Below are 25,293 nucleotides of genomic sequence, written 5' to 3' on the forward strand. Positions count from 1 at the left end.
ATCCAAAAAGATCAATCACATATGTATCAATAAGCTGGTGTGCTGGTGACTGCTTTTTTATTGTACATATAACCACCTGCCTTTAATACAAACTGCAGTCTAAAGCTTTTGTAAGCGTTTGCTGGATTTTAACAGCCTTCACCTGTTTCTAATTTGGTAAAAAACATATGGTTTAACTCTGCTATTTAGTCCTAAGCCAGCCCTTCCTCTTATAGACCCAGCAATATAAAAGAAAACAAATTTGAAGCAGAAAAAACTCAGTTTGGAGGATGTTACACACACATACACACAGAGAGACTTACTCGTCCAATTACTTCTGAAAAGCACTTTTGACAAATAACAGGAACACATTATTTTACAGTTATGAAATTATTACATTTTTTGGTAAAAAATTACTCTTGAGCATTCTAAGAATTATGTTCAAACTGTGAAACTGAATGTCAAGACCTAGAAAAGACAGCAGGCACATCTGGCTGCCTGTGAGCTCAGGGAAGCGGGTTCCTATCTTTGCATTCAGGCATCAACATCTGGCTAGGTGAGATCCAGGTTTTTCTCTTTTTTTCTTGTGTCCCTCTCTAAATTAGACCAAAAGTTTAAGAGGCAGGCATAAAGCCAGCATAGAGAGAACAACCACCAAGCCCAGTACAGGAAAATCAATACTAGGACTCAAGAGTCTGGGTGATAGGGCAGGGAGGAGTAAATCCTCAGGAAAAAGTGACTAAGAGAAATGTCTAGGAAAGGCAGAGAAGTCAACACGGCCTCCCACAGCTCTACGGCTCTCCTTGACATGTTTACTTTTCCAATCATGATGGAACATGACAACACTGACTGCAGCAGGCATTTAATCTCCAACTCAATTCCTCTTGTTGGCTGAGCAGATAGTCCACCTGTGGCTTTTCATGCCTGAGGTTCCTGGTTCGATCCCCAGCACGGCAATTTTTTCTGGAGCGTTTCTTTTCTTTTCTTTTCTTTCTTTTTTTTTTTTTTTTTTTGCATAGAGACAGAGAGAAACTGGGAGAGGGAGAGGGAGAGAGAGAGATCTGTAACACTGTTTCAACTCTTATGAAGCTTAGCCCTGCAGGTGGGGACCTGGAGCTTGAACCTGGGTCTTTGTGCCCTATGATGTATGCATTCAACCAGATGCACCGCTCTCTCATTATAGGCCCATACAACCATTAATCTATTAGTTACACACTCTCTGGAGGGTCAACTAGCAGTTTGGAGTTCATTATCAATAATTAAATTACCAACAAGCTGAGGCCAGATGGTGGCGCACCTGGCTGAAAGCATACGTAACAATGTGCATGGATCTGGATTCAAGCCCCCAGTCCTAATCGGCAGGAGGAAAGCTTTGTGTGTGGTGAAACAGTGCTGCAGGTGTCTCTCGTATTTTCTCTCTCTGTCTTCCCCCTCTCTCTTGATTTTTCTCTGTTCCTATCAAATAACTAAATAAATAAACGCTAAAAAATATCATCATGCTTCATTTTTTCTGCTGGATTCTTATGCTGTGTTTCAAATATCATTTCACTCTTGACACGACCTCATAGCAAATACACCATACCCATTCACTTTCTGTGTATAGCATCAACCCTAAAGAGAGTGATCTACCCAGAAAAGGCATTCCTCATTCTCTTATGAAGACTGGATAATGTAGACGGAAGAACATTCATTTTCCTGACTGACGCCCCAACAGCCATCTTGGACAATGAGGACGACATCCTAGGGATGGTTAGGCAAAGATCTGAAGGAGCCTGGGTTTTCTGAAGCCTTTATGGAATTGCTATTTGAGCCCTGTATTACTCCTCAGATTGTTAAGTGCAATAATAAAACTTTACAAGTTTAAGTCATGGTTAATTGAGGTTTCCATTACATGCACAAAAAGCTCAAACTGACACTATTTCCCCAAACTAAAGCTCAGGAAGTGATTTGCCCAAGGTCAGGATGAGGAGGATGAGAGCTAAAATTTTAAATCAGTTCTTATGCCAGAGTCCATACTTTTAAGTACAGACCATCTATATATTATTATATCCTAGAACCAGATACACATAAATATAATCACTTGAGGGTGGAGCATAATCCAAGTTAGGAGTCAGAGCTCTGCACCTTTCCACCAGAGATATTTTTGTTTTATGAATCTCATTTATTGATGGAAAAAAATATTTCTGAATCATGCAAAAATAGTTACATAAGCTTGTCACCAAGTTTGTAATTTAACTGGAAATTATTTCATTCTTAATGTAAACAGCTACACAAAGTATTTGTTATAGAAAACTAAAGAAAGACATATATCCAAAAAAGGACATATACCAAAGTATTATGATGTGCTTTATTTAAAAAAATGTATAGTGTTTGAAATCCTAAATGGAAAGTGATAACAGTTTACACAGAGAACAGTTCAATATTAAGTGAGTACAAACAAATTAGATTTTTATTTCATTTGGTGGGAAATTTTCAATTGACAATAATGCTTCCCAAATCTTTGTTCTTAGAGTGTTTAATGATTCATCTGGCACTCTTTATTTTTAAAGCTATTTTAAAATAAGAGTATATTCCAACTATATACTAACTAAACATACTTATCAATTACTATTATTTTGTCCATTTTAGTTAAGATAAACCATTACAGATAAATCAAGGCCCCTTTGTTCTCCACACTATCATTTAAAATGTTCAACTATACTAAATTCAAATTAACAGGTTTTACAGGCCATGGGTATGAATTGACCAATGTCCAGTGAGGGAGCAATTAAAGAAGCCAGAACTCCCATCATCTGTACCCCAAAAAGAATTTTGGTCCATATTCTCAGGGAGTAAACTACAGGGGTAGCAAACCAGAGGGTTCTGTACCCCAACTCTACCAAGATCTGAAGCATCTGTCACCAAGAATCTTGTTTTTTATACCAGCAATTAAAAGGAAGTGAATCAGGAAGACACCAGAGGAAGCCAGGCACCATTTGTCTTATCTGAGAAAGAAGAAGAAAAAAGGAAAGACACTAAGTAGTGATTTAGAAAGGAAGTGAAGACAGGAATGTTGAAAATAATATATGTATAGATATGTAGATATAGATAGATAAATTATAGACTCAGCCCATTTCAGTGACCTTGGGAGAACTAAAATAGTTTCTAATGGAGGGGATGGGGACACAGAACTCTGGTGGTGGGAACCATATGTAATTATACCCCTATTATCTTACAATTTTGTAAATCAATGCTAAGTCGCTACTAAAAAATAAGATAAAAAGAAGTTTTTAAAAAATTAACTGGTTGTAGCCTTCAGTGACAGAATACTCAAGTCTGCTGATCTAAATAATAAAAATAGACACTAACTAGCCCCAGTACTAACCAATCAGGAACTTTCACTACTTGTGAAGCTTTCCCCCTGCAGGTGGGGACTGGGGGCTTGAACTCAGGTCCCTGCACATCTTAACATGTGTGCTCAACCAGGTGCACCAGCACCTGACTTTTCTACTTTTACAGTGTAAATGTTTACGTGAATAGTCATGGACCATGTAGTCTTCTGCAACTCATTTTTTCCATTTAATATTGTTTGTGAGAGCTGTCATTGCTAATATACTTATACATTCCTTTCAAATCCTCATTATTATTCCATCTTATGAATAGTCAAGATTTTATTCTATATCCCCTTAGGATTTAGGTCATTTCCAATTTTTTCAATAAAATAGATAAAGACTTTTTTTTTTTTTTTAAACCAGAGCACTGTTCAGGTCTGGCTTATGGTGGTGTGGGGGATTGAGTCTGGGACTTTGGAGCCTCAGGCACGAGAGTCTGTTTGCATAACCATTATGTTATCTACCCTCCGCTGATAAAGACATTTTAAAAATCATTATATGCCCCCAATTTGAGCAACTTTTGCTACTATGTATGCAGTTTCTAAATAAAACTCCTTCTCAGGTCCTATGAATTGGTGCTGTGGCTTACTTAGCCTTGAAAATAAATTTCTTGCCCTCACTTAGACTCAGTTTATACATCAATATAGGGAATACCCCTTCCTGGATGGGTCCTAACTTCTTCTTCTAGCGTTTGCCCTTCTTCCGTAGCCAGTCAACAGCGTCAGGTTGAGCCTGATGTAAAGTTTCGAGACTTCCTTTGAATCTGGAGAGCTGGCAGTCATTGACTATGTGGGTCATAGTCTGTCTGTAGCGGCAGGGGCAATTCGGGTCCTCACTAAAGCTAATCCAAAGATAAATGGGCACGTGACGTGAAAACCAGAATGAAGTGACAAGATGTGAAAAAGCAGTGATAGACATAGTAAGAGACAGCCCTGGGGTGCCTGCAGAGTCCACCTGGTCTTTGAGGTCCTGTTCTATACTTAACACTGGTCCCTGCTGACACATGGCGACTCCAGCCATACTAGCAGATGCAGAAACAGCAGTCTCCTAGGGATGTCTTCACCTGCTCTTCTTGGGGGCTCCACTCAAGAGCAGGACAGGTCTTGCTTCCCACCCCTGAGGCTGACTTGTCCACTTGTACCAGAACTTCTGAAGAACTGGTCAGTGGCTTTCCTCACATCTCCAACTCTTCTCCAGTTTCTCCCCTAGCTATGTAAGATCCTCCTTCTATAATAAATCTCTTGTAATGTAACACTCAGAGTGATCCCACTTTCCTGCCTGAAATATGACTCATGTAATATCCTTCGATAATTTTTCAAATGAGCTGTTTCTTAGAACTGTTGAACCAGAAGCTTCTCTCTGTCTGCCCATCGTTCTTTTGCTATTTACGTGTTGAAGTTTTCACTCACTAACTTACACATGGGACGTTTTTATAAAATTCTGGCTGGAAGAGGCTCTCCCACAATTTTTTAGACAATATATATATTGGAGTAGAAAGATACATTATGGGATAGCTCATCTGGATAGTGCAATTCTTTGCCAGACTTTTGACCTAGGTTCAAATTTGGCCCTGTGAAGCACTGTCGGGGGAGAAGCTTCAGTGCTTTGGTGCCTGTCCCTCTGTCTCTCTGTCTGGAAAAGTCCACCCAGAGGGGTGAAAAGAAAAAAAAAAAAAATCCAGGAGCTAGGCAGTGGCACACCTGGTTAAGCACATACATTACAATGCACAAAGACTCAGCTTCAAGCCCCTAGTCCCCACCTGCAGGGGGAAAGCTACAAGAGTGGTGAAGCAGGTCTGCAGGTGTCTCTCTATCTCTCTATATCCACTCCCCTCTCAATTTCTCTGTCTCTATCCAATAATAAGTAAAAATATTTTTTAAATTCCTATTAAGGGAAGAAGCTATTATCTTTCCAATAAAGCACTGTACTTACGGTCCTGGTCTATATAGTTATGTGGAGAAAAGAGATGAAGTATAAATATTTGAAACACAGGCACAAAATCGTCCTTTGAGCATATGAATGTTACATAGAAAATGTGAGTAAGACTTCAAGCATTAGAATCTGAAAATCTATCACACTTGTTGGATAGATTTTCCTATGGACCAACATAGGGATCATGTAGAAACAAGTACTTTTTGCAAGCCTGCAAACAGAGCAATCATACTGGGAAACAGCTTATAAAGGAGCCATGTGGCTAAAACCTAAAAGTGTGGAATTTTAGAGCAAAGTAAGATCTAGGTAAGCAAGGAACTTACTTAGCCTAACAACTGCAGCAACAGAATTCTGCCAATAAACTGAATGAGCTTGAAAGATGACCCTGAACTACACATGAGAACATGAGCTGGCCAACCTCATGACTTTAGACTTGATTAAAGCCTGAGCAGAAAATCCAGTTGTACCTGTGCTTGGACTTCTGACCTATAGAAACCATGAACTAGTGAATGGGTCTTAACCTGATTGTGTGTGTGTGTGTGTGTGTGTGTGTGTGTGTACGTGCGAACAATAAATAGATCTAATATCTCACATATACTTATACTACTGAGCAACCTCTGAGGCCTAATTTTTTTTTTTTTTTAGAGAAAGAGAGGAGAGAAGAGATAGATATGGAAGACTAAGACACCACAGCACCATTCCACCATCAGTGGAGTTCCCCAAGTGCTGTCCATGGTGATCCCATGCAATGCCAGAGCTCAAATCCGGGATCTGAGACACAACAAGGAGTGAGGTCTACTGAGTGTATCTCCCAGCCCCTAGTGTAGATAGAAAACTAGGGGTTGGTTGGTGGCAAACTCGGTTAAGTGCATACATTATTACCATGTACAAGAATTCCCATTCCCCACCTGCAGGGGGGACGCTTCACGAGGTGTAGATCAGGTCTGCAGGTGTCTATTTTCCTTTCTCCCTCTTTACGCTCCTCTCCCCTCTCAATTTCTCTCTCTTCTATCAAAACAATATAGAAAGAAAGAGGAAAAAAAGGAGAAGATAGCAGCCAGGAGCAGTGGCTAAGCTCAGGTTTATGGTGTTTCAGGGAATTGAATCTGGGACCTTGGAGCCTCAGACATGAGAATCTGTTTGCATAACCATTATGCTATCTCCCGTGCCCTCTTTCTTGAATACTATCCAGGCCTGCTCCATGAACCTGCATATATATACTTAGGCATACCCGTGTGTGACACTCATGACAATGAACCATGACACTTCCACTTTAATATTAGCAACCTTTTATTTCATTGACTAGATCCAAGTGAATAAATGTCATTATTCCTCTAAGTTAGTCTTGTCAAATAACCAGGGTCCCAGGGTTCCAGGGAGCTAACGCAGTCGTAGTTCATAGGACTTGCACGTGGAAGGTCCCAGACTCTAGTCTGCTCACTCCAATGACCAAACAGCAAAATGAGCAGTGGGTTACTAGTATGTATTATTATAAAATTAATTATTTATATCAGTAAATAATTATCAGTAGTGTTATTTTCACACGCAAATCCAAAAATAGTAAAACATACATTCAGAGCAAAGTAACCTTTTAAACTTGTCCTGAAACACTGGAAAATGCCTTTTATTCAACCATCAGACTTTTAAAATCACTGAGACAGAAACCACCTATGAGTCAACCTTGTCTTTCCTTTCTCAAAATCAAATTGCCCTTGTCTTTGTCTCATAAGAAGACCTAATAAAATTTAGATTGCATTCATAAGACACACTCAACATTTCATGGCTGAGCATGACTATGTGAGAGTGGTTATTTATTTGTAATACTGATAATATGAACCTTGATTTCTGAACTAGTGCTTAATATTATAGAACTGACATGTGTGTTCATTCCAAATTGCATACTAAAAAGACAGATACTAAAAAAAAACAAAAAAAAAACATTTTTCAATTAAATGTGACCTTCCAATTAAAAGACAGAATGGAATTCTTATCATTTCCCCTAGAAGTCATTATACTACCAAATTCCATTTCAGCCAACTTATGAATCGCCCATGACTTTATTTATACAGAAAATGCAAGCAACATGGAAACTAGATAATGAAAGAAATCATTTCATCTCAACTCAGGAACACTAGTTAGCAGATTCAACTTTAGGAGGTGGCTTTTAAAAGTTTTTCCTCTCATAATTTTTTAAGCCAGAGATGGCAAAATTGTACTACTGCATACTCAAGAATTAATATGCCCTGTATGGAATATCTTGCAACAGAATTCATAACTAAGAGAGTTCATTCATCATTCATTCATTCATTCATTCATCATCTACACAGCAAAGAGAGTTTTAAGGTGCCAATCAACCTTGGAGAGAACTGCCACTTCTCATTAGCCTAACAACCTAATATTTATATAAATTAAAATAATAAAATGCTCCAGTTGCTTATTGATGTGCTTAATTAACTTAGCAGTAAATCCCTGTAACTAACTATAGTTAACACTTCTAGTATTTCATCATTGGGCTCTCCACATCATGAACGAGGGAGTCATCATTTATATTAATGGGAGTTACTAACAAGCAACATGGGAAGAATGAATTCTTTTGCAAGTTATTTTAACAGTGCTCCAATAATATAAGTGAGTAACACGCACAATTCCAGGCATTACTAACATCAATATTTTCTCAAAAGGAAACAGGGGGAACCACTACTATAAACTCAAAACCAATTAAGAAATGAGTAGTCTATGAAAATGATAACAATTATAAGGAAAAGTAACCAACCACCTACATCAACACTGTGTTAATAATGAGAGAAAAAAATGAAACAGTGTACAAAGAAATCTGTATTCTAAGTCTTGAGAAACAGCTTAGTGGGTAGGGTGTCTGCACTGCCATGCACAAAGCACAGGTTCACGTCACAGTACCCCCTGAAATATGTGAAAGGAAGGTCTGGTGGTGGGATATCTCTCTCTCTCTACTTAACTCTTCAGTCTGCATTAAAAAAAAAAAAAAGTCTGCCTTCCCATATTTGGGAGCTACTCATTCCCCTGATACAGCTTTCTAGTCCTATTTCCAACTCTGACTCTGTCTCCCAAAACAATATCTTTGGTCCACCTGCATGTTATCTGTCAGACTCAGACAAAAACTAGTAATGGGCCCCTTGGAATATACCAAAAATAGACCTGCTAGCTTTCTCCAACATGTATACCTCAACTCTCAGGTGCTATATTCTTGCCTTTAGGTTCCGAATTATTTAACAGTTTGTTCTGCTTTATATCTTAATGCTTTTCAGCCATGAACTTGAAGATGTTATTAAGACGCCAACCTAACTTCCCTGGGCAGACGACCTCACCATTGTGTCCTAGATCCCCACCTTTCCAGAGCCCTGCCCCACTAGGAGAAGAGGCAGGCTGGGGGTATGGACCAACCTGCCAACACCCATGTTCAGTGGAGAAGCAATTGGAGAAACCAGACCTCCCACCTTCTGCATCCAATAATGATCCTGGACTCATGCTCCCAGAGGGATAAAGAATAGGGAAGCTTCTAAAGGAGGGGAATGGGATATGGAACTCTGGTGGTGGGAATTTTGTGGAATTGTACCCCTCTTATCCTATAGTCTTACTGATATTTTTATTTTATAGGTAAATTTAAAAAAGGTCTGGACAGGAGTAGAAAGCATAATGGTTATGCAAAGAGACAGTCATGCCTGAGGCTCCGAAGTCCCAGGTTCAAACCCCAGCCCCCACCACCACCATAGCCAGAACTGAACAGCGCTCTAGTTTAAATAAAAAAAAAAAAAAAAAAAAAAAAGGTATGGAGCAAGAGCACATGTACAAGGCGACAACTGTGCAAAACAACAACAACAACACACACACACCGTGGATTTTAGTAGCTGTGAAAATAGCTCAATTGTTGAATAATAGAGCATTGGACTTGCCTTCTTTTTTTTCCATAGGCTAATGTTCTTATATTTTGTTATGAAAGTTAGCTGCCTGTTTTGAAAGCTCATTCTGAATGTTTTTCTATAGTTACTATAATGTTTTAATAACTTTTGATGTCCACCTGTACAGAAATGTATAATATTACAAACATGCTGTTTTTTTAAACAGGTGTGTAATGAATGTTATACATCCTTTCCTTAATGTTATATATGGAGTATTGACTCTAATCCCTTAATTTTTCCATTGTTCTTAGATATATGGTGCTTCTAAAGATTTTTGGTCTTAGATTTCTTTATTTTTTAAAATAGCTCTCTAGTTACTGACCTTGAACTGACTCATAGCCCCATTGTTTACTTTGTTCTTATGCTTATATTTTACTCTTAAGTTATCATGTAAAGTCAGTCCATTTGAGAATCAATGAGATTAAGAATATATTTTATGTAAGCTCACCAAAAGCACTGAACTTTCACACCTGAGGCTTCCTACCCTGATTCCTGGCACTGCACTGATGAGAGTGGTCCTCTAGCTTGTCCACCCAACCTCCCTTTTTCTGCTTCATATGAGAGTCTCAGGCCATAAATATTTTTAAGTGCCTTTTAAAAAAGGGTAAAGAACGTTATACAATAGAGAGATACCTTGAAAGAATGAATATAACATAAAATAATATAAAGACATAGGTATATATATATATATGTTTTAATTCAATATTAATGATATAATCATGAGAATATAGTGTCAGAGCGGTAACCATTCTGTCTACTGCTGTTTATTCCTGAACACAGGTGTTCTGCGTGGACTGTATGGGTCCACTTACACAAGGTCTTCCCACCTATGCATTGAGGATTCATGGATCCAATCATGTTAGATGTCAGAGGGCTGACATTTACTTTCAACAAATGTATATTGATATTGGCCACTCAAAGCTTATAACTCTTAAGGTAATCTTTATTTTTCCATCAACTAAAGATGGAAATATAAGTTTACTCTTCTTTTATCTAGCTAAAATAAGACTGTTGAGGGTTAGGGAGATAGCTCAGCATAAAGCACAGGACTTGCATGTTGGAGACCTCCAGTTCAAGCCCCTGTACCACCAGAAATGAGTGGTGCTCTGGTCTCTGTCTCTTTCTCTTTCTCTGTCTCTCTTCCCCTCCAAGAAGCTATATTAGTTTGAAAATCAAACTGTCAACAGACATGAAATAAAACTACCAAGCAACTTAAAATGGAGTCACATATTCAGCAGGGTGTGCACTGGGAGTTTTGGCTAGGGAAAGGTGCAGCTCCTGTTTTGTGTCAGTATGCATGTCCTGCTTTTTTTTTTTTCCTAGCCTTTGCTTAGACAGCTATTTATCTTCTTCTGAACTTAGCAACTCAGATGCTTAGAAATCTGCCTTCCCACACTCAACCTCACATTGATCTCAAAATTACCCTCTTTATGTCAAATATGACCGTCTGCTTTTGTGCTACGAGAACCAGATATAGTCTATCTTAAGGTACGTCCATAGATGACTAGATAAGCAAATTATAAGGTGTATTTAATATGTATATATCAAATACTACTCTTACTATTTTTTTTTAAAAAGATGGCACTATGTCTTCTGGAATAAAATGGATAGAACTAGAGGTGATTGTGCTGAGTGGAATAAGAAGTGAAAGACAACGTATTGCACTTAAGTAAAGGACTGTGGTGTGTGTGTGTTTGTGTGTGTTTGTGTGTGTGTGTGTGTGTGTGTGTGTGTGTTCAGGTCCTGGAACATGATGGCGGAGGAGGAGGACCTAGGTGGGGGGGTTAGAGTTTTATGCAGAAAACTGAGACATGTTACACATGTACCAACTACTGTATTTTATTTTATTTACCACTGTAAACCATTAATCCCAAATAAAGAGGAAAAAAAAAGTGAAAGACTATTGGATGGTTTCACACATAGGTGGAATATAGATAACTAAAACAAATGAACTTGCAAAAATACTAATAGCCAAACTGAAATTGTACTCTAGTTATCTGAATAGGAAGGGGGAGTGGGGGGGGCAGGTGGAAAGATCTTTTTGTTGTATTGGCTCAAGAGCTTCCCTGGTGGCTACAGTGAGTTTCATACACACTTACAGGTATGAAACTAAACTTTTTTAAAAAAATATTTATTTATTCTCTTTTGTTTCCCTTGTTGTTTTATTGTTGTTGTCATTGTTAGGTAGGACAGAGAGAAATGGAGAAAGGACAGGAAGAGAGAAACGGGGAGAGAAAGACAGACACCTGCAGACCTGCTTCACCACCTGTGAAGCGACTCCCCTGCAGGTGGGAAGCTAGGGGCTCGAAACTGGGATCCTTATGCCAGTCCTTGCGCTTTGAGCGCTTAACCCACTGTGCTACTGCCCAACTTCCGAAACTAAACTTCTAACACTGTATAATATTGTACATCAAGATTGAATATTTTCTGTGTGTGTGTAGGGGAGATAGTATTGGGGTCCTGGAACATGATGGCAGAGGAGGACATAGAAGGGGGTTGAATTGTTATGTGGGGAAAATTGAGAAATGCTACACATGCACAGCTACTGTATTTTACTGTTGACTGTAAACCATTAATCCCTCCCCAAAATAAAAAAGTCAATTTAAAAAAGCAAAGGGGGCTGTGTAGTGGTGCGCCAGGTTAAGTGCACATAGTACGAAATGCAAGGACCTGCTCAAAGATCCTAGTTCGAGCCCCAACTCCACACCAGCAGGGGGTGGGGGTGAGTCACTTCACAAGCTGTGAAGCAGGTCTGCAGGTGTTTATCTTTCTTTCTCTAGCTTCCCCCTTCTCTCTCAATATCTTTCTGTCCTATCCAAAAAATAAAAAATAAAAAACAGCTGCAGGAGCAGTAGATTCATAGTACATGCACTGAGGTCCAGCAATAAGATAACCCTGGAGGCAAATAAAATAAAATAAAAATTAAAAATATTAAATGTTTTTTAAAATGATATAAACTTTTCAATGACTGTCTACTGACTTGCTTTCTATTCTCAGGGCCACTTCAGCAGCACTACATCATATGCTTAAGTATAATCTTATAATAATAATATAACTTAAAGAGAACTGATATGATTAGCTCTTAATAACTGATTTCAATTTGTGGTTATAAAGTCCCTTTGTAATTTAACTCTCTGGTGTTTTAATGGTATATAAAATAATCATACAAATGTCACATTTCAAGAAACTAGAGAAAAAACACTATCAAAACCAACTGATCATTTAATCTGACTCAGAAGTCACATTTGGTAATCTTATTAATTGCAAGTCTTCATGGTAAAGCATAAAAATGTTGTAAAGAACAGATTTAGGTTATAGGCTAGCATAAATTGATTTTAAAATGACAGTATTACCTATAGCATAAATGCTATCTATGCAAAGCTACTCAGAAAACTACTATAATAAGATGCCTTGGAAAGTTCAGAGAAGCATTTCACATCTACCTAAAAACAATTTTCTTACTTTCTCTCCATTAAAAAAAAAAAATTAACAAGCATGTACTTCAAAGTCTCTGAACTGATAAAAATTAATTTTTAAAAAATTTATTTATTTATTTATTTATAATGAAAGAAAGGTACAAAGAGAGAGACCAGAGAGCACTGCTCAGCTCTGGCTTATAATGGTTCTGGGGATTGAACCTGGGACTTTAGAGCCTCAGGCATGGAAGTCTTGCATAACCATTATACTGTCTGGGCCCCAGCCTGATGAAATCATTCTTATCAATATGCTTTCCTACCCCCAAAATAAAACATTTAGGACATAAAAGACTATGGAAGGTATAGTATAGTGCAATTGGTAGAGTGCCTGCTTTGACGTGGTGCTATGGTTCCGGTGCTATGGTGCTTCTGCCTCTCTTGCCGGAGAAGTTGGCCAGATCAGTGTAATCATGCATATTACACACAAAAAGATAAAGTAAAGAACAGTGCTAATTCTTTCAGTCGAAGCTGAATGTAGTGTCAATACAGTAAAGTCTATTTATTTATTTATTTATTTATTTTTAACCAGAGCACTGCTCAGCTATGGTTTATGGTTGTGTGGGGAGTTGACGCTGGGACTTTGGAGCTTCAGGCATGAGAATCTCTGTATAACCATTATGCTAGCTTCTCCCTACCACATAAAGTCTTTTCTATTAAAACAAATGATTAACTAATATCCAAACCCAAAAATCTATGTTGTCATAGGGTATCTAGTAAAAAGACTGTGAAGGGCCAGCCCATGGCCTTGCTGGTGAACTCGCTGATGCTCTGAGAATCAATCTCTTATTGAGAAACACTGATTTCACATATCTGAATAACATGATGATCTTTAACCCCTGACATAGGGCACTGTGAGCTGAATGCACAGTTTTCTCCAAACACCATTCTAAGCATTTCACACTGAACCTTTACTCTGATTTGAGTGCAAAACAGAAAAGTGGTTAAGTTCAAGTTGGGGTTGCATGTCAGAGTCATCTGGTTTTCTTTTTCATCCCACTGTCCCATTACATTACTGTATTTTAATTTCGTTGGTTGCAGAAAGCTGAGCTGACAGTAATACTAGAGAAGACTTCCTCATCCCAGATAATAACATCAGCACCATAAAAGCACACATCATTAAAACCAACACACACACACACACACACACACACACACACAACAATATGCTTCTAAGTGTCAGCGATGAAATAGTTATTCTTGTCTGAAACACAATTACCTTGGACTCATTCCCCACATTTTCCTTTTCTTGATGGAATGCCTAATCTTCACAAGGTGTTCATTTCCTGTCTCACCCAGCAACCACCTTCTGCATTTGTATTTTGTTGATCTCTCTTGCCTGAATTTCCACAGGGACTATACATTCTAAAACATGCTCTCACTCCTGAACACCCCATCAGCTCTGGATTACAACAGGCACAGAAGTTAATAGTTTAGCAAGGTCCCAAGGGACTATAGGAAATAATGACTGTCCTGCTCTGAACATCGAGAGTTAAAACTATGGACTACAGAATGGGGTGTCCGATTACCTAACAGCATTTGCAAAAACTGAGCATCCCTTTTACTCTTGTAATATTTATTGAGTGTCTACACAACATAAGCCTTTTCTGTAAATCCATGGAATAAGTTTAATGCCAAGTAATATGCATCATATACAGTGAAAATGTTTCAGACAAGAATAAGACAAATGTAACATACCACTTCTATCACTGAAGAGTATATTTAAATGTACTTTATTTCTGAGGTTCTAGAAAGAACTGTTATATAGAAAGAACTGTTCACAGCATCACAAAAGGCTACAGAGAGACACCAAACTAGCGGAAATAAAGAAATTTTACAAGGAAAGTTTCAGATAACAAGGAAAGGTCTTTATGTCCAACTAAAATTTTGTTCCTAAGGGAGGCAGGCTAGATAAGCAGGACAGCTTCTAAGGACAGAGTCTGAAGGTGGGAAATAGTATGGTGTGTTTGGAAAAGAAGACTTTGGCTGAAGCACAGGCAATAAACTGAGAGGTAAGTAGGCAGGATAAGACTGAAAAAGCTAGTATCAGTCCAGGCTGGGAACTATTTAGTTAGAAGATGTTCAACATTCCTTTTAAGAGTAAGGGCTCCAGCATTCACTATCTTAACTGTTTCCAAGATGCATGAGTGACTCCATGGATACTGGACAATAAATTCTTACAGTTGTTGAGGGGAAAAGAAACAAGTTTTCAGAATCTCAACAGTTTTCCTCCTTGGATTCTCCTTTATGCTCCACGGCATTATTATGGAAAGAAACCTAGGTTACTGGACTACACTTGCAATTCTCCTTAACTTTTTCACAGGCCCACCGTTCTACATGGTTTCCTGGAATCTGTATTAGAAACTTCAATGAATGCACGATAGTAGCTGTGAAATTTTACCGAGCATCTTCTATGTGTTAAACACTGTGCTTCTATACCCCTCATAGTAATCAGTGGCATAAGTATTATTATAACTCAGAGAGGACATTTTCAGTCACCCAAAGATTAAAGAGTCCAGCTTAACTCCAAAGAAAACCCTAGCAAGTTTCAGTAAATTGCAGCACAAGGATAAAAAGACAGTTTGCAGTGTAATCAACTAATAAGCAGAATTAACATAATTAACATTTTCATGAGTGCTTGATAAGGCAACTGTGTTAAACATATATAGAAAAAAAACAGCATATTACAGCAGATTTTTCAATTTAATGAGGAAAAGGGGTTGGTTATTTTGGTCTCACACAAACTCATTTTAGTAGATATATTTCTTTTTTAATATTTATTTTCCCTTTTGTTGCCCCTGTTTTTCATTGTTGTTGTAGTTATTATTGTTGTTGTCATTGTTGTATAGGACAGAGAGAAATGTAGAGAGGAGGGGAAGACAAAGAGGGGGAGAGAAAGACACCTGCAGACCTGCTTCACTACCTCACAGGTAGAGAGCCAGGAAGTAGGTATATTTCTATCTTTTGAGTGTTTGCCAAAAAGTATTACACTGAAAATCAGCATATCATCTTTTCTGCCTTATTTTCCTCATGGGCCATGTCAACATGAAAACAGTTAACCTGGCGGCCAGGCGGTGGTGCACCTAGCTAAGTACACATACTACAGTGTACAAGGTCCCAGGTTCAAACCCCTGGTTCCCACATGCAGCTTCATGAGTGGTGAAGCAGGGCTGCAGTTGTCTCTCTGTCTTGCTCCCTCTCTACCCACTTCCTCTCAAATTCTCTATGTATCCAGTAATAAATAAATAAAAATTAAATTAAAAAAAGACAGTTAACCTATTACATGGCCTTTAATCCTCCAGTCTCTCAATACTTGAGAAATGAAGGATTTAACCAGATGACCTAAAATATTCTCTCTCGTTCTAAAACAGTAAGTCTACAATTCAGCACACACATGAACAGTTTGCTTTCACCTTCATTTCTAGTTGATGGTGCACTCACTCGTAGGCAGCCTTAATGGAGTTGGATTATAGCTAGCTATTGGGTAAGCTTTCACAGGAGTAGAGACTTTTTTTCCCCAAGTTAGTTTAAATGACTTTAATCAAGTAGAAGGTTTGAAAGAACTAGTAACTATTCATTTCAGTTAGACTAGTTAGTCACACTGCAAATATCACTCTCATTACATTGCTAAGTTGCATCATGAGGAAAAAAAAAAAAAAAAAAACCAAAGCAAAGTAAATGTTTCACCCTTTCCCACTGGGGCAAATCATCACAACTCATTGTTCAATTTAAAGGTTACAATCTGCTGGGCTACTTGAGTGCCCTAAATATCAACACCTGAGAAACCGTCTACAGTTGTCCTTTGCCACTTTGTGCTTCGACTTTTACAGCTTCACTCTATCTCGTTTTTTGTTTTTCCCAAATATCTTCATTAAAAAGTTGATTGAGACAGTGAAAATGATACAGCGTGTGCCTGGTTGTTTGAGTCAATTATACACCCCTGTATTATAATTAAAATGAATATGACTATCCGTATGGACTGTAGGTCTATGTATTCGAGTACTCCCGCAAATCCTTCAACACCAGGTTCAGCAGCTCAACCACTCCTTGTGTGCGTTTGAAATCGGCTGTGGGGAAACCAAGCCAATCAGAGCATGTTTCTCTCATACACGTTACTATATCATTTAGCATCAGAAGCATCGTTGCTCTTACAAGTGTTTGCGGTTCCTGAGAACTTTTATCTAAGCCCTATGATGGCTCCTAAACGTGCTGCTGCTTCTAAGGCTTCTGATGATGAAACTAAGTGCCAGAGGAAAGATGCTCACCATCCAAGAGAAGGTGAAACTCTTCGATATGATCAAAGATGGCAAGAAAATCATGGAGGCTGCCCACCATTATGACTTGAATGAGTCTACCATTCACTCCATCCGTAAAGATGAAAAAAATACACACAACAGCTACTGTCTCTTTCAACAAGGAAGCAGAGCTAAATGGGTATTATATTATGTCTAGAGGGCTCTAATAATGTCAAAAACTGTATTTAGAAGGTCATAAACAGGTTTTCTACACTCTAACTATGAAAATATTCCATTTATAAATAAAGAATCCTACTTTGTGGAAATTCACTTATCGCGATAAGAGTCTGGAACTGATTAACCACTATAAATGATGGATGACTGTATAATAAAATGAAGGGGTAAGGTTTTTGAAAATGTTCAAATTTGTAGGACAAATAGGAGAAGATCTGAAAATTAAAGCCACAGGTCTTAAACTGAAGAGTGATGTGAAAGTCTCCCGGGTAGAAGGCCACACACTAAATCAGATGCCATGAAAGCAAACAGATGCTAATTTAGTGCAAACACCAACCCTCTCTGAATTCTGCATTCAATCAACTGAGAATTTTTATAGGAAGGAATCTATAATTCTTAATATGAGATATTGTCAACAGGTACTTGAGTATACCTACAGCAGTAACAGAAGAGAGGAGACAAAGTGTAGCAGCCTGAAGATTTGAACAATGTGAACACATTCATATTTTCTTTTCTTTTTCTTAATTTTATTATCTTTATTTATTTTTTTATTTATTGGATAGAGACAGCCAGAAGTTGAGAAGGAAGGGGGTGACAGAGAGGGAGAGACACCTGCAGCACTGCTTCACTACTCACAAAGCTATCCCCCTGCAGGTGGTGACTGGAGGCTTGAACAAGGGTCTGTGAACATTGCAACGTGTGCACTCAACCAGGTGCACCACCACCAAGTCCCCCTCATATTTTCAATCTAAGCTAAAGCAACAAAAACCCAGACTTCATTTCTAGAGAAAATTCCAACTGCTTAAAGGAGACATCATTAGAAGAAAAAAATCATTTGTTTATTCAATAAATCAGTGGTGCCATGCCGGGAAGGCTGAAAGAATGTGTCTGCTCATTCACTTGCAGCTACTCTGCAAGTTTCATTCTCTCTCCTCCTGGCAAAAAAAAAAAAAAAAAAAAAAAAAAAAAAACACACCTCCATAAGCCTCAAGACATACCAAGGCTGCAGCAGGAAAAGAAAGAGACTCAAGCTGTAGACTTGAGGATCTGGCTGTGTGTGTAAAGATGCATAACTGCTTGATGTACTCAGTCACTAAAATTGTGTATCTAGAAAAGACCATTTCATCAGATCCACATGGAATGACAGTCATTGGGCCCAGAACCTGACTTATCACAGTATCTTTGCAGTGTGGGATTTTTTATCCTTAAAAGATAGTCCTAGGGACTTATTTATTTATACTTCTATGGTTTTACTCAAGATCTCCCAGAGAAATCAATTTAAATATAGTTTTAAAAAAATCAGAGAAAACATGAACATTTCTCTAAGTCCCAATCATTTCACTGCAGAAAAAAAAAAAAAGCTCTGTTTTCAAGATTTGTAAATGCTACATCATGGACAAACCTGGAAATTTCAAAGCACCTGCCAATTATCCCATCCCCATTTTTCCTGAGTAAAGAACGAACAACAAAATTTTAGTTATCTTTTGAGTGTTTGAAAAAGCCTTATGCTATCATCAGCTAGGTACCAGGTTTATGACCATTTCACTAATCTATTCTGAATATACTTTCTGGCAAACAGCTAAGTAGTACAAACAATAATGAATACATTTCAGGATTTAAAAAAACTTCTTTAAAAATTACTTCTCAGTCTTCAGTGAAAGCAGAAATGAGGGAGAAGTAAGACTATAGCTAGACTTTGGTTACATTCCTTGGTGTTTTGTGGTATGAGGCTCAAAATGAAATGCAGCAAAGATTTCAGACTTTCCCTTTACGGTGTGCAGGTGCAGAAGGAATGGTTTGGGCAAGGCATCAGTCCCGACCAGTGCTTCAAACACAAAGAACAGAACTAGGACACTGGCTCCTCCAAGCAAAATTAGCCTAATGGAGCTCTGAATTCTAATATCCTACATGCCTAATAGCTAGATGAGACAGGTAATCAGAGAGGGCAGGGACTGAAGATCCTTAGGCCTATCAAATTAAGTATAATTTGTCCAATGAGTCATGCCATTCCTAGTTTTCATTTCCCATGAAGACCTGATTCCACCTAAAACACTAGAAAGGTTTACATCAAAACTGACACATTCAGGAGAAAAGAAAACCATGTCTAGTCTACTCCTCTAGCAGACTAAGAATTATGAAGATTTATGAAACACAGTTAATAAATGCATTTTTGATTCAAGTGTTTATTTATATATCCATGTTGTTCCAAAAAGGGTTTGAATGGCTTTAAATGGCATTATTAACATGCATAAAATCAGTTCATGTATCTAAGGCTGTATCAATTGTGAGATGTGTTAATTAATAGACCAATAAAATGAAGCTGCCCTATGCAAAATATTAATTATAAAACATACCTCATGATTAGCAATTATAAAGTATCACATGCATCTATATGAGAATCAGTAAAAGACACCATATTTCACTAAAAGTGATGAAAGAGGTAGGATACAAAACGTGTTCACAGAAACGCAATTTAGGAGCTCTAGTGGCGCAGTGGGTTAGCGCGTGGTACTTATACAGAAATGCAGTTTCTGTTTCCTCTGACTGCAAAAGAAAAATGGTCGACACGATCACTTAATCTAGCTGGCCTTCCCAGATTGCTCAGAACAATCAGTCAGTTATCATCAATCAGTAAACCAGGTGGTGGTGCACCTCTTTAAGTGCACACATTGCGGTGCCCAAGGACCCCCCATGTTCAAGCCCTAGGTCTTCACCTGCAGGGGGAAAAGCTTCACGAGTGGTGAAGCAGGGCTACAGGTGTCTCTTTTTCTCTCTCCCTTTCTGTCTCCACATCCCCTCTCAAGTTCTCTCTGTCTCTATTCAGAAATAAATAAATAAATAAATAAGTACTTAAAAAAACAAATTACTGGGACTTCTGGTCATGGAGTAGCAGGAAACAGAGCCAATCTCCCACAAAACAACACATACCTACAACTATTGACCTTAACAAAATTCCCCAGCTACAGCAGAGACATTCACAGTCTCAGCCTCAGCCACCAAGTTGCAGATGCTATCATGATTCTATCCTGACTTCTTTGGGCAGACGACTTCACTAATGTGTTCTGGCACCTCACCTCTCCAGAGCCCTACCCCACTAGGGAAAGATAGAAACAGGATGGGAGGGGTGGGGGGGGGAGAGCTCAGGTCCTGAAACATGATGGCAGAGGAGGACCTAGTGGGGGTTATATTGTTATCTGGAAATGCTATGCATGTACAAACTATTGTATTTTACTGTTGACTATAAACCATTAATCCCATCAATAAAGAAATTAAAAGAAAAAGAAAAAGAAACGGGCTGGGGGTATGGATCGACCTGCCAATGCCCATGTCTCAGTGGAGAAGTAATTACAGAATCCAGAATTCCCACCTTCTGCATCCCAAAAGTAATTTTGATCCATACTTCCAGTGGGGGAGAAATGATAGGAGAAAGATGACCAGAGGGCTCTGAACTTCAACTCCATCGGGACCTAAAGAGAGAAGAGGAAAAGGGAGGGACATTTGGATGTAGTAATGGGTGTGTGTGTGTGTGTGTGTGTGTGTGTGTGTGTGTGACGTGGAAAGGAAGATGGCACCACAGAGGGGAAAAAAAGGGGAGGGGGGAATAGTATAATGGTTATGCAAAGAGACTCTCGCACCTGAGGCTCCAAATTCCCATGCTCAATCCCCCCACACCACCATAAACCAGAGTTGAGCAGGAACAGCTATTCTCAGTCTGACATGATAGATCTTAAAATAATAAAACTTAAAAAGATAGGGGTGGACATTACTTAATGCTCAGAGGATCAGTCAATCAAGAGGTCTTAACAAATATTAACATCTATACACCCAATGAGAGGCCATCTAAATACATCAAACATCTACTAAAAGAGCTACAGCAATATATTAACAGCAACACAATAATAGTAGGGGATTTCTACACCCCTTAGATGTTAGACCAAAAACTATCAAATACTGAGAGAAAATATTGGCAGAACTCTTTTCCATATACATTTTAAAGGCATCTTCAATGAAACAAATCCAATTACAAAAAAAAAAAAGTTGAACAATAAACACAAAGCAGAAATTGGACTGGGTCTGGTGTACTGCACCAAAGTAAAGGACTCTGGGATAGGGGAGGAAGGTTCATGTCCTGGAACATGATGGCAGAGGAGGACCTTGAGGGGGGTTGAATTGTTATGTGGAACTGACAAATGTGAACAGGGGTAGATGGCAAACAGTTATGCAAAGAGAGTCTTATTCCTGAGACTCCAAAGTCTCAGGTTCGTGGTGAATTCACCTTCTTTACCCCATCTTGGATGAAGCTTGAAGATATCATGATAACTGAGATAAGTCAGAAACAAAAGGATGAATATAGAATGATCTCACTCATAGATAGAGTTGAAAAACAAGATCAGAAGGGAAAACTCTAAGCAGAACTTGGACTGGAGTTGGAGTGTATTGCACCAAAGTAAAAGATTCTGGGGTGCAGGTGGGGGGCAGAGTACCGGTCCTGGAACATGATGACAGAGGAGCTAGTGGGGGTTGTATTGTTATGTGGAAAACTGAGGAATGTTATACATGTACAGACTATTGTATTTACAGGTGATTATAAAACATTAATCCCCCCAAAAAGGGAAAAAAGTTTAAAAGAAAAAAAAATCACTATATTTGAACCAAAATTTAGCATAAGATAACTGCAAACAATTACTTGATCTTAAAAAATTTTATGTAAGCAAAAAAAAAAAAAAAGTCTCTGGGGTGGGCTTCAGGTCCTGAAACATGATGGCAGAGGAGGACATAGTGGGGTTTGTATTGTTATGTGGAAATGTTATACATGTACAAACTACTGTATTTTACTGTTGACTGTAAACCATTAATCCCCCAATACAGAAGTTTGTAAAAAGGGCAAACATATATAAATATAGACAGATAGCTGTAGAAATAATAGTTAAAATAGCTAACCCATATCTGTAACCTTAAGAGAAGTGCTGTAGGAATGGAAGGACTGAGGATTCAGGACTCTGGGAACAGTGTGGAGTTGTACCCTTGTTATCTTGTAATTTTGTAAATCAATATTAAATCACTAATAAAAAACTTAAAGCAAAACAAATTATTGTACTACTCAGACTGAATCATACGACTAAGAGATACCCATTTGTTAAACTGCTCCTGCACAATTAGAGCAAGTAGGTTGTTCAGGAGAAAGAGTACGTATCACTTTGAGGAGCACCTCTCCTTCAAACATCTCTTATTTAAATAAATGATTCCATTTATTACATATGTAATGATACATATGTAATATGAAAGAGAGAGAGATGAATTTCACATAAGGCAAAAAAGAAGGAAAGAGAGAAGCCAGAGTATCACTCAGGCAAATGAAGTGCCAGGGATTGAAGCAGTAAACTAAGGCTTTTATGAAAGCCTAATACTCTACCTCTATCTAATACTCTACCTCTATCTAATACTCTACCTCTATCTAATACTCTATCTCTCCAGTCACTACTTCAAACTTCTGAGGATTATGAGGCATAACTATGATAAAAATCTACACACTTAGTTTTATTACTAAGGAATCCAGGGAGAGGGCAAAGGAGATCCATTCTCTCTGGAACTACATGGTGGGGCAGGAGGTAGCTGACTCCATAGAGCACATGCTCTGTTGTCTGTGAGGCTGTAGGTCTGAACTCAAGCAACACCTGGAAAAAACACCATGGGATGATGTCATCGCAGCATAGAACCATGAATGGTAAAGTGTGAATTCTGTTTTCATGGCCTGTTTCCCCTCACTCTAAATTGTTTTAAATAATAATAATAATAATAAACAACTTTAGTTCAAGGGGATTATCAAATATGTATGAAGTCCTGGGTTTAATCTTTGGTCAATCTAAAAATACCTTGGTGGAAAAAAGTTAACAAACAAAAATTCCATCTAGTCTGATGTCTGTCAGATCCATATCAGGTCACAGTACTCCCTCTTGCTTAAACTCATCTAGAAGTCCCTCCATCCCTTCTAAGTCACTTTTCTTCATTAGACAAACAAACAGAATGGTCAGTGAAAACAGTAGAATAGGTAGATCTAAGAATCTGTCCTCCAGAGAAACAAAGAAATAAGCAATGACAAATAAACAAAAAGCCCTCAGAATCAACCTTGTCAAAACCTTGGGGGTGTGCGGTGTGGGGTGGGGGTGGGGGTGGTGTAAGCTTCATTCACTTCTTAATGAAAAGGGGGAGAGAAACAGAGCATTATTATGGCAGATGTGATACTGGGGAACAAAATCAGGACCTCATGCTTGCAAGTCCAATGCTTTACCTACTGCACCACTTCCACGTCACAGGAGGAAGTTTCAAAGGTTTGTAACTATTGGTTGAATGTTGGCTGAATCAGCTAAAAGGCAACTCCAAAGCTGAAGCAACACAGCAGCATTTGTACCAGCTCCACTCCTGGACTCCTCTCCAGAACTGTCACATAAGCAATTCCACTGCTTCAGACAAATTCTTTTATTCTTTTGATTTCAGTGGAGGTGGTTGGTGGAGGGGTAGAGAAAGAAGAGAAACCACAGCTAGCTACCATCCCTGCTGCTCCCATGTTGTACCAATGCTCGAGCTTGGGTCTTTGCTCATGGTAAAATGTATGCTCTACCAAGAAAGCTATCTTCCCACTGCGTCTAACACCTTTCTGTGCAATCCTGTTCTATCAGTTTTTTGCTTTGGTAGTGAATATTTAGTGAAGGTTGAGGTCATGAACCTGGTGGTTTTTTTTTTTTTTTTGGTGTTGTTGCTGTTTGTTTTTTCATAATCTGCTGCAATGGCTAGTTAAATGGCTAAATTTAACCATTTTACTTATTATCTTCCACAAAACAGACACACCAGGAATAGGGACCAAATGCAAATTATATGACACATGTCCTCACAAAAGCACACTAAAGTTATATGAGATAAGTGTGTTATTATGAGGGACTTTAAGAAATGTCAGAGCTGAATCATTATTTTCTAAATGAATGAATGACTACACTGCATTTCAAAGAAATGTTCTGCCTTAAAAGTGATACATAAAACTTGCCATGGGGAGTCGGGCTGTAGTGCTGTAGTGCAGCGGGTTAAGTGCAGGTGGCGCAAAGCACAAGGACCGGCATAAGGATCCCGGTTCGAACCCCGGCTCCCCACCTGCAGGGGAGTCGCTTCACAGGCGGTGAAGCAGATCTGCAGGTGTCTGTCTTTCTCTCCTCCTCTCTGTCTTCCCCTCCTCTCTCCATTTCTCTCTGTCCTATCCAACAATGACGACAACAACAATAATAACCACAACAATAAAACAACAAGGGCAACAAAAGGGAATAAATAAATAAAAATAAAAATATTAAAAAAAAAAAAAACTTGCCATGATCTAGGTCACATCTCATAAGTTTCTTTTTAAAGGTACTTACTCTCTTTCCTTTTCAGTCAGTTTGTCATTGATATTGTCTTTGATGGTTGATCTTGATCCTTTATGAATTATAGGATACCGGAGGGGCACTTGCAGGAAAAAGGAGATCATGGAGACCAAATGAGCAGTGTAACCAAGAGCAACTGCAATGCTTCCGTCATCTTTTGCTAGAAAGTCAAAAGCAGAGAAAATAAAACAATTGTTTTACTTATGAATATAACAACAGAACATTTTCAAGAGACTTTATAGAGCATATTGATAATCATAAAAAGTCTATGCATCAGGGGTCGGGCTGTAGAGCAGTGGGTTGAGTGCACATGGCACAAAGCACAAGAACCGGCGTAGGGATCCTGGTTCAAGCCCCTGGCTCCCCACCTGCGGGGGGGTCACTTCACAAGTGGTGAAGTGGGTCTATACATGTCTTATCTTTCTCTCCCCTTCTTTGTCTCCCCTCCTCTCTCGATTTCTCTCTGTCCTATCCAACAACAGCAACATCAATGGCAACAGTAACGATAACAACAACAAGGGCAACAAAAAATGGGGGGAAAGTCTATACAACTCTAAACATAATAACAAACTTGAAATTTAATCTACTATACTTATAGTTACTGCCCAACAACTAATTTGATGAGACTGACATTTGATATATATGTATTTTTTTCTATTTTATTTGATAGGATAGAGAGAAATTAAGAGGGATGGGGAGATAATGACAAAGAGAAAGGTAGACACCTG

At 38.5% G+C, this 25,293-nt stretch overlaps 1 protein-coding gene across 1 annotated transcript in view; it reads right to left on the minus strand.

Annotated features, from left to right (window-relative positions):
• UVRAG (UV radiation resistance associated) overlaps positions 1–25,293 on the minus strand; it is a 304,494-nt gene that overhangs the window by 91,151 nt on the left and 188,050 nt on the right. The window contains exon 12 of the mRNA XM_007520229.3: positions 24,560–24,725. Coding sequence (XP_007520291.1) covers positions 24,560–24,725 — 166 coding nt within the window. The remainder of the gene's footprint in view (positions 1–24,559; positions 24,726–25,293) is intronic.

The sequence above is a fragment of the Erinaceus europaeus genome, chromosome 17 (genome assembly GCF_950295315.1).
Source record: "Erinaceus europaeus chromosome 17, mEriEur2.1, whole genome shotgun sequence".
Taxonomy (NCBI): domain Eukaryota; kingdom Metazoa; phylum Chordata; class Mammalia; order Eulipotyphla; family Erinaceidae; genus Erinaceus; species Erinaceus europaeus.